Raw genomic sequence first — 11,321 nt, forward strand, 5'->3', positions numbered from 1 at the left:
ATAATTTGCCCTTCCCCAATTAAAAATTTTCCTGTCCTCTCTGATTCTGTCCTTTTCCATGATAATGCTAAAGGCCAGGGAGCGGTGGTCACTGTCCCCCAGATGCTCACCCACTGAGAGATTTGTGACCTGACCCGGTTCGTTACCTAATACTAGATCTAATATGGCATTTCCCCCTAGTCGGCCTGTCAACATACTGTGACAGGAATCTGTCCTGGACACACTTAACAAACTCTGCCCTGTCTAAACCATTGGAACTAATCGGGTGCCAATCAATACTAGGGAAGTTAAAGTCACCCATGATAACAACCCTGTTATTTTTACACCTTTCCAAAATCTGCCTTCCAATCTGCTCCTTGGTTCTCTGCTACTACCAGGGGGCCTATAGAATACTCCCAATAGAGTAACTGCTCCCTTCCTGTTCCTGACTTTCACCCATACTGACTCAAAAGGGGATCCTGCTACATTACCCACCCTTTCTGTAGCTGTAATAGTATCCCTGACCAGTAATGCCACCCCTCCTCCCCTCCCCCCCCCCCCATCCCTTTTAAAGCACTGAAATCCAGGAATATTGAGAATCCATTCCTGCCCTGGTGCCAGCCAAGTCTCTGTGATGGCCACTACGTCATAATTCCATGTATGTATCCAAGCTCTCAGTTCATCACCTTTGTTCCTGATGCTTCTTGCATTGAAGTACACGCACTTTAGCCCTTCTACCTTACTGTCTTTACACCCTTTATTCTGCTTCTCTTTCCTCAAATCCTCTTTATATGTTAGATCTGGCTTTACTCCACGTACTATACTTGCAGTTCTCTCATGACCTTTATCCTCCTCCACCTCACTACCTGCTCTAACACTCTGGTTCCCCTTCCCCTGCAAATCTAATTTAAACCCCCCGGATCAGCACTAGCAAACTTTCCCGCAAGGATGTTAATCCCCCTCCAGTTCTGGTGCAATGCGTCCCGTTGGTTCAGGTCCCACCTTCCCTGGAACAAGGCCCAATTGTCCAGCAATATGAAGCCCTCCCTCCTGCACTAACCCCTTAGCCACATACTTAGCTGCATTATCTTCCTATTTCTAGCCTCACTAGCACATGGCACGGGTAGCAATCCTGAGATTGCAACCCTGGAGATCCTGTCCTTTAACTTTGCACCTAACTCCCGAAATCCTCTTTGCAGGACCTCTTCCTTCTTCCTATCCACGTCATTGGTCCCTACGTGGATCACGACATCTGGCTGCTCACCCTCCCTCTTGAGAATACTGAGAACTCGATCTGCGATATCGCGGACCCTGGCACCAGGGAGGCAACAGACCATCTGGGATTCTTGATCTCTTCCACAGAACCTCTTATCTGTCCTCCTAACTATTGAATCCCCTATCACTACTGCTCTCCTCTTTTCCCTCCTTCCCTTCTGAGGGTCTGGTCTCGGTGCCAGAGATGCAACCACTGCAACTTGTCCCTGGTAGGTCGTCCCCACCAACAGTATCCAAAACGGTATACTTATTATTGATGGGAACAGCCACAGAGGTGCTCTGCTCATTCTGTCTATTTCCCTTTCCTCTCCTGACAGTCACTTAGGTACCTGCCTCCTGACTTTTAGGGGTGACTATCTCCCGGAAACTCCTGTTTATTTCTGCCTCTGCCTCACGAATGATCTGAAGTTCATGCAGCCCCAGCTCCAGTTCCCTAACTCGGTTTGTCAGGAGCTGCAGCTGGATGCACCTTTTACTGGTGTAGTCATCAGGGACAATTGTACTCGCCCTGACTTCCCACATACTGCATGTGGAGCACTCGACTGCCCTAACTGCTGCCTCCATTATCTACTCCTATGTTAATTAGAGTAATTAAAGGAGCTTACCCGGCCTTACCTCACTGGGAGCAAGCTCGTCCTCAGCCTCTGCTCGCCGAAGCCTCTCGAGCCAAAGTCTTCCTACTCTGTCTCCCACTACTCCATCATCCGCTACTACATCACACGCTCCGTTAATCTGCTCTTTTTAAACTTTCCCGCTGTCTCACGGGCCGACTTCCACGCACTTGCGCAGTCGTGCCCCGTTCAAACTGCCGAAGAACTGACTGCCCCTTCTCAATCTGCTCTCTTTTTAAACTGTCCCGCTGTCTCACGGGCCGACTTTCACGCATTTGCACAATTGTGCCCCGTTCAAACTGCCAAAGAAATGAGTGTGCGCTTAGTTAATGGATAACTTAAGTCTTCCAACTTCCACAACCAAATCAATTTCAAAATTAGTTCCTCCAATACATTGACAATTGTACAACTCCACCAACAGGAACATTTCACAAACATATTTACAGAATTGCTATAGGAACCAGAAATGTTCTTTCATCATTATGGTGGTAGTCCATTTTCTTGTTATCGTTTTGTTGCTTTAGTCTTGTGTCATCCATGTAGTGGAGAAAAATGGATTGCAGAGATTTAAAAAGACTGTTTTGCTAATACTGCCAGATAGATAACTTTGTTACATATCTTAAACTCTATCCCTCGAACTCTTGTTAAACAAATCCATTCTCATTCTGTTCATTATATATAACTAAAGGGTCCAGATATTGTATTTTACAATAAACAAATTATTTACCCTCAGTGTTGTGCAGCAAGAAGCAGGATTACATAAATTTATTCTTCAGTATGTTTAACAAAAGATACTCAATCCCCCTCTGTGATCACCAAGGCATATTAAGTTATACACTGTTCATTACTAGAATGAACATAATTCAGAACAAATTAAAACTTGTCAAATAAAGAAAACAGTGTAGATTTTGACAGCTAACAAACATCTAGAAATGAATTCTAGGCTGTACTCTGTCAAAGGTTTTATATTTCTTTAATAAAGTCGTGTAGCTTCGCTCTCATGGTTTGTTATACCATCTGAACTCTGTGATTAGATTACAGTCCTGTAACTCTGTCAGATATCCATCATTCTCTGTAAGCTTGCTGTCAACAAAGCTCACAATGATCTGTAGAGGATGGCAGCACATATATGAGTGATTGTTGGCACTTCATGGTGCAAATGGTGAAGTATTTAGTCTCAAAATAACCAATTGTTTGATATGCTTGTTTTTTTTTTAGCGGATTATATAGTGATGCAGTTTGGCCGAGTAGCAGAAGATGTCTTTACCATGGATTACAACTACCCAATGTGTGCACTGCAAGCATTTGCAATTGCTCTGTCAAGCTTCGATAGCAAACTAGCTTGTGAATAATGGTGCAATCAAAGTTCTTTCCTCAGTGCTTCAAGGAGAAACTTACTTTCTTTGCTTCTATGTCTTGGTTGCAAATTACAGTAAGATATAATTCATCTTTAATATCATACATTTTTATGTAAAAAGATGACTAAAATTACACCAAGGTCCTAAGTCCAAATTTGAATCCCAATTTAAATATTTTAATGAAACATGGAGCTGCTTTGCATTTTTAATTTTTTTTAAAAGCACACATAATTCTGTGCTCAGTCCATTTTTATGCACTGACAGTCATTTTGCATGAATCGTTGACATGGAACATTGTTTTTAAAAGAAAAAGAAAACTTACGAGGTGAAAAGGCAGCTATAAAATCCAGAGGGTGTTGAGTCAGACCAAGAGAGAAAGATCAGCAGGTTTTCCTTCCAAGTACTAACCTTTATGTCATTTCTGAAATCTATTCAGATTGTTCTTTACAGATTGGTCAGAAATGTATGTTACGTCTGCTGATTCAATGCAGTAATAATTTTATTTCAGGTGATTAAAGATGTTAAACATCAGGACTTATTTTAAGAGTTAAACAGTTTTAAATTATTCTAATTAACTTCTACATGCCTTTTAATTTATTGTCTGCTTTTTTTTGTCTCTTTTGGCTTGATCTTATTTAAATGATAACGTAATTGGGAATGAGGAATTTCTCTGCTCATATTGAGAATGAGGCAGGAAGAAAGAGAGACTGCATTTAATTATGCCATTTTTTATATGTACATTCTTAGTGCCGACACTGTTGAAAATAGAATTATCCGGTTCCCTGATGGGTCAAAATAATACTAGAATAGTAACAATACAGAAAATAAAAACAAATAAAAGAAGTTGAAAATCAGTTATACTTAATGGGACTGGAATTCTGAATGAAAAAGATTGCAAAACTGGTTGAGATTACACATTATATTTCATAAGAAGTGAATTCTTCAATCAAATCTGAAAGTAGATGAAATTCACAAGTGATGATATGTGTCCGGATGAATGTAGAGCCATAGTGCTGAATTCTAGTGCTAAAGCACACCGATTATTGACACAGAGTGAATATTAGATTGTGGAAAACAAATCACAAAAAGTTTATAAGGTGGTTGGAGTGGCTGGATTTCAGGGACACCCAGGCAAATACATGAAGGAGACAGAAATAAGTTATAAAGTCATATTAGTTATATGAAGTCAAACTGATGAAAGTTCATGAGAAGCATAGATCACGTGGCCTGTTTCTCTGCTGAACAACCTACAGAATTCTATTAAGGTTGCATAAATGCAGAAGCTGGAAATCTGAAATAACAACAGAAAATGCTGGAAACGTTCAGTCGGTCAGGTAGCATCAATGAAGAGAAGTGGTTATTATTTAGGTTGAAGACCCTTCAACAGAACTAGGAGAATGTTGATTTTAAATTTTCAAGAAGGTGAGTAAGATATGGGCCACAGGAATATATACAATAGGCTGTTGGGAAGTCATGATTAATTTACCTATTACCATGATAAGCTGCGGTGAAAGGCCATTGATGAAGCCATTATTAAGCTCTCTTTCTCAGTAACAAAGAGTCCTCAACTTGAAATATTAAGTCTGTTGCAAGATAAGGTTAATTTCACCTAGATGATTTCCCTATCTTCATCTGTAATGATATCATTTAGATAACAGGTGGCATCGAGACAGTCTAATTGCTCATAATTATCAATTTCATCTTCAATCACAATCCTAGCAAATTGGAAACTCAGACACATCATCCTGTCTTTAGATTTTCTCACTATATAAAGAAAACATCATTACTACCATTGGGGAAGTGTAAAGGTTCTTTCATGAAGCAACTGCTCGTCCCACCTAATTTGACACTGTAGCAATGTGGTGTTGGAAATCTTATTTAAAATCAAACAATAGTACAGTTGGGATGGTGTACGCTTTAAAAATCTTAACCTTTTGGGTTGGCTTAAGCCAAATTCTCAAGAGAACTTCCCCATCCCTTGAGTTTACCAATCCATTCCTGACTGGAACCCATTACCCAGGAGTCAATCCTAGCTCCAAGGTATTTTTTTTGCACTACATGGGTTAAAAAATGAATCTCACCTTTGTTAAAGAGCTACTTAGTGATGACATTGAAAACTAATACCTTTATTTTTACTCACCATAAAAAAGCCTGCAGTTTATCAAGATTAACATCAAAACCTGGTTTCTTGCAAAAATGTTGCCAAGAAAACTTGAGAATTTTAGACATACCCTTGCGAGAATCACTCACAAAGGCCACATTATTGGCAAAGGTCAATGTGGTACAAGAGGAAAGCATCTTGCTTAAGACCCCCTTAAGATAAGAATGGGCCCAAACTTGACCTTGCCATTCTCAATAAAAGTGTAGGAGTCTGTGTATGTATCTGAAATGAGGTCCACAAAATCAGCAAAAACTCCCATCAGGCCCAGAAATTTAACAATAAGTCTCTGGCTAACCAAGTCAAAAACTTTATATAAATCTATAAATATGGCAGCTTTCTGTTTTCTCTTGGCCCCCTTCTTTAAATTATATAAAATATCAATATTCTCATTACAGCTAGGGTAGCCGTGATAAATCCATTTTGATGACAATTTAAGACAACCACATCCAACTTTCTCTTGGGCGATATTTTGGAGAATAATCTCAAAATAATTGATCCAATGGTGTTAGGTTGCCAGTTGTCCACAGATTAAAAATTTTCATTGTCATCAGACTTCTTAACAAGGACTGCCTGGCTATGTTTCATCCAAGTGAATATACTACCCACTTTAATCCAAGAGGAAAACATAGTAGCTAACTCATTGGTGTCTATTTTGTGGACCTCAGCTAGACTCCAACGGTCTGGGCTAGCCACTTACCTCTTTTAAAAGTGTTATCAGTTCTCGATGGGTGTTACCTGAACTTTTGAGTAATTCTATATATTTGATAACTTCTTGTTCAATGAATTTGTGGATCTGTTGCCATGGAAGATGATATTTGTTTTGCTGTGCAAAGCTCTGTCCTCTAAGTATCTTGAAAAATTCAAGAAATTGTCAAAATTTCACTATTCTCCAGGTCTGGCACTAGTAATCCGGCAGAAGGATTTGCTCAATATTGTTATATCTGAAATTTGAGACCTCTCTGATTAGTCCATTTTATTGCTGAATTTGAGGGTCTGCAAAGAGAATTTGCTGGGGAACAGAGTGTAATGGTGTGACATGCATTCAGGCACCTGGGGGGTGGGAGAAGTATGCACCATTAAATCGATTACTGATCTCTTAAAAGTATCAATTTTTTTACTTGAATTGAACTCAAACATTAAATGAGTTACCATCATGTGGTAGTAATGAGTTGGATTAATTTTCAGGGTCTTAAATGTTTGAGAATTGGACATTGGTCATTCTAGACAGTAATATTGTTGGACAAAACTTGTATACATATCAGGTTCTTTTACCTGCAATAAACATTAATTTTAAATATATTAATATCTCTGTTAAAATATTGGTTCAACAATTTGGTGCAAACTTTTTGAGTGCACAGCAATAATGCATTATACTTAATGCTTTGACCACAAAAATTGTATGGAGGGCAGCGTTTCACTTGTTACTGAATGTGTTGGGACATGGATATGGGTATGGATATAAACATCAGCTGGGCACCTTGAAAATCTCTGAAATCACCACTATAATATACAGGTTCAATTCTATAAGAAATAAGGGGAGGGATGTGATTATAAAACAGAACCTCACAAACAATTCATCCATGAAGAGTGGGAGCATTATTTAAATTATACAAGTAAATGTTTGGCACCTTATATGACTCTAATGTTGAATATGTAGAAACCATTATCAGAATGTTAAAAAGAATTATCAGAAAAATGGACAAATGGAGACAAAAAGGAAGACTACAGATGCTGGAACCAGGAGCAAAAGTATAAATTGCTAGAGGTACTCAGCAGGTCAAGCAGCATCTGTGGAGCATTAGGACATTAGGACCTGAAATGCTGACTCTGCAGAAACTGTCTCGCCAGCTCAGTTCCTCCAGCAGTTTTTATTTGCAAGTGGTAGCGTAGTGGTTAACGCAATGTGATTACAGCTCGGGGCATCAGAGTTCAATATCAGCGCCTTCCCTATAAGGAGTCTGTACGACCTCCCCGTGGAGTGCGAGGGTTTTCCCCAGGTGCTCCGGTTTCCTCCCACACCTCAAAGATGTAGCAGGTAGGTTAGTTGGTCATTGTAAATTGTCCCGTGATTGGATTAAGGTTGAATCAGGATTGTCGGGGTTTGTGTGTCACAAAGGGGCAGAAGGGCCTACTCCGTGCTTTATCTCTAAAATAAATAAATAGATAACACAGGAAAATGTTCAGGCAAGTATACTCACAGGGGGCTGTGTAGATATCAATTTCAAATTTAAGCAGAAGTGGTAGAGGCAGGTTTGATATTGTCATTTAAAGTAAAATTGGATAGCTATATGGACGGGAGGAATGGAGGGTTATGGGCTGAGCGCAGGTCAGTCGGACTAGGTGAGAGTAAGCGTTCGGCATGTTTCCGTGCTGTACTTGTTATATGGTTATAAGAATTGGAGAATTTCCTCACTAATAGCCAATTCATCTGTTTCTTCATACTGAGGTATTCACAGTTTTCTGCCCTGATTTTAGTCCTTATAATAAGATACCTTTACAGGGAGAAGTTATAAAGGAGGGAGAAAATGCTACCACTAGTCATAGGCCTTCAATCTGAAAAACAAGCCAGCTCCTCCTATCAGCAAAGCTGATTTTATATCCAATTGGCTACGTTGACTGATTGTTTCCACGGATTCTGCCCGACCTGCTGAGTTCGTCCAGTGTGTTGTGAGTGTTGCTTTGACCTTAGGTTCCACATGTTCTAACATCACAGACCAGCCTTTCATGTAGGACTGTGTAAAAGTCACATCTGCTAAAATCCATGTGGACATCATTTATCTTCCTGCCTTTGTCAATCTTGTTGGTGACCATCTCTGAAAAAACCTCAAATTCAGGAGACATGGGTTCCCATGCACAAAGGCATGCTGACTATCCCCGATTAGTCTTTGCAGTTCCAAATGCAAATACACCTAGTCTTTTCAGTCCCTTTCTATTACTTTCCCACCACTGACATAAGACTCATTGGCCTCTGGTTCCCTATTTGTCTCTGCTACCCTTCTTCAACAAAGACATAACAGTAGCCATCCTCCAATCTTCCAACAGCATTTCGTAGTGATCCCTCTCAGGAAAGAGTTACCATGTTCCTTTGTTCATGGTACGATGTGAGCACTAAATTATGAACAAGAAAAGAACTTAATGGTATAACTATAGCTTAGAAGTATTCCACTTTGCACATAACAAATTCAATTACTTATGTTGAACCTGAGGTGGTACCCAGCTCTCAAATGATTTAACAGAGCACCAAATTAACACCCCATTGCTCATCACATTATGTAAATTTTCTTTTATATCAAATTAAGTAGATTATCTCCCCAGTTACTAATCTTGTAACATAGTACTAACAGTGCAGAAACATGATCTACCCAACAAGTCAATGCTTTGTTATATACCAGCTTACTTCATCTTACTTAAGATAGCAAGTCTGACAGTGCAGTGTAACCTTTGTGCTTAATTCTCTGGAGTGAGACTTGAATGCACACTTTCTGACTCAAATAGGCGAGTGTAATTATAGGGGCACAGCTAGCGCCTAATATTCATTTTAATCTTGTCCTTTCTGATTGTTTGCAGATTTACTCCTTGTGTTCTTTATACTGCAATAGGTCAGAAAAGATTAAAGATTTAGAATACTCTCAAAAGGTTTCTGACCCATTCTGTTTCTATACTTTTCTCATTTGCTTGCAGCAACCTCATTAGTGCAGACTTCACAGGGGGAGAAAAACAAGGAGAAGTTAGTTTTGAATGTAGCTAATTTGTTCGTAGAGCAAGAGAGCTCATTTGCAAAATGGAAATATATATTTGGGAAATGTGATCTTTATAAATAATTATGGCCTTGTTAAAGTACAAGATTTAGTATAGAATGCTGTCATTTTAGTAGATTTGCTTAACTCACTCAAATGAAGTTAATATCTTCATGATTGTGATACCTTTTACACAAATTGAGCACATCAGCCGCTGACTTTGCTTTGGAAGATATTGGTGTTCAACAGTAAAACAGAGCATGCATGTTGTTCTGCATGTGCAGCTTATGCACAGTGAGATATGTGCTGCTACCTGCTAACATGTATGGAATATTTACTGCTGTATTCACTGTTCTTTTCATGTAAAGAAATCATGTACTCAGATGTTTTATTTTATGTTATAATTATGAAATAATCAAATGATTGATGTACTCCAATGAATTTCATGATATTCCTACGTATCATAACCTTGTACAGTGTGCTAAAACTTCAAGGTGAAACAATGTGCATAGTTGCACACCTCACTCAAGTGAAGGATTCCTGCTTTGTCTTGTCAGAGTACGTGGCTTATGATTATTTTAGCTGAGGTCTACAAGACATGGTCTGATCGTTATATCATGAAACATTTTTATGTAAAGCTCATTATAAAAACAACTCGTGTTCTGATTCTGTGATGTATGTTTAAAGTTGACTTCACTTTTTATCGAGTCAGTTGTAATTTTATCATCATGCTTCTTCTTGCAGTCTGTCTGCACTACCAGGGTACAATTGCATATTTAGTAGGACTAAAGTATCAAATTTTATTTGCCTAAACAACACGTCTAAAGAAGTTAAGTACCATTTATTGGGATCAGTTTTGTTTATAAGTTAAAGATAAATAACAGTGTTCTTTGTCATGTAAAGATACTTGTTGAATGGAGTTTTTAAATAAATAATTTTGAAAAAATAGTGTTTTAATGGATTACATTAAAGTTTATATATAAAATACAGTCAATCTCCCATTGTCTTTTATGAATTTTAGAAAAAAATGACTTTTTATCATATATAAATGATATAGCAACTACAATCACAAATAAATCAATAAGACTGGATGTGTGGAAATTAGTACAAATACTGTAGTGACAAATAATTTTTATTGAGGACTGGCCATCAAGCATGAACTTTTACTCAGTTTAACATGATGGTATCGATTTTATGGCTTAAGGAAGCTCTGTAGCTGTTTTATATAGAAATAAAATTAGGTAAGTTTAACCCAACTTATTTTAGTCTTCCCCTCTATCCCAATAACTCTCCATTGAAAATGGTGGTGAGTAGTTTGGGATGTGATATTAATTCCCACGCTATCCCAGAAGAATCTTGAAAAGCAAAGGGTTGTAGAGACAAGAGATCTGAAATAAAAAAAAATGCTGGAGAAAATGAAAATAAAAACAGAAATTGCTGGGCAATTCTAAAGGCTCAAAGGTTCATTTTATTGTCAAAGTATGCAAGGTTAACTCTGTAATTCGTCTTCTTCGGATAGCCATGAAGTACAGAAAAACTGGGGGGGGGGTTGTTGAAAGAAAAGATCAATTCCACCCCCACATGAAAAAAAAAACACAAAACTCACACAAATGCCAAGCACCCAACCCCTCCCTTGCACAGAAAGGAACAGATCACTGTCCAGAAAATGGCAGCCAGAGTGCTAGATCATTTGATCAAATTCCAAATGGCATGTCACAGGCTCCAACAGTTTCTGAAACACAATCAAAACAAAAAGAGCAAACAGAAAATGTAGAGAAAGTGAAATAACTGAAGAGATTGGCTATCTAGAAGATGTCACCTGAGGAATCTTCCGCTGGCACCAACTTGACTGGAAATATTCTAATACAATTCTGATTTTAAGAAAACAGAAAATGTTGGAGAAATCAGGAATGAAAGCCAGAAGTTCTGGCTCAGCAAATCACAGTGTCTACGGAAGTGAAACAGAGTTAATGTTTCTGGTTGATGAACCTCAGCTTTCTTTGCCTAGGTGTTACGGGATTGGCTGAGAATCTCCAACATTTTCTCTATTCATTCCAGAGAATGTTTGACCAGTTAGTTTTCCTCAGAAGACTGAATGGTGCAAAGCAGTATTGATCTTTACAAGTGAAAAAATTAATCATAAATCTTTTACTTTGTAGTAATATGTCAGGATAATCTGTAGTTTTATGCCAGATGTAAC

The 11,321-nt window shown here is 38.4% G+C and overlaps 1 protein-coding gene across 2 annotated transcripts in view; it reads left to right on the forward strand.

Annotated features, from left to right (window-relative positions):
* Nucleotides 1–10,036, forward strand: part of tub (TUB bipartite transcription factor) — a 233,152-nt gene extending 223,116 nt beyond the window's left edge. For both annotated transcript variants that reach the window (XM_072272540.1, XM_072272541.1), the window contains one exon: nt 3,084–10,036. In XM_072272540.1, the coding sequence (XP_072128641.1) occupies nt 3,084–3,217 (134 nt within the window). In that variant the 3' untranslated portion in view covers nt 3,218–10,036. The remainder of the gene's footprint in view (nt 1–3,083) is intronic.
* Nucleotides 10,037–11,321: the final 1,285 nt, after the last annotated feature.

The sequence above is a fragment of the Mobula birostris genome, chromosome 11, assembly GCF_030028105.1.
Source record: "Mobula birostris isolate sMobBir1 chromosome 11, sMobBir1.hap1, whole genome shotgun sequence".
Lineage (NCBI taxonomy): Eukaryota > Metazoa > Chordata > Chondrichthyes > Myliobatiformes > Myliobatidae > Mobula > Mobula birostris.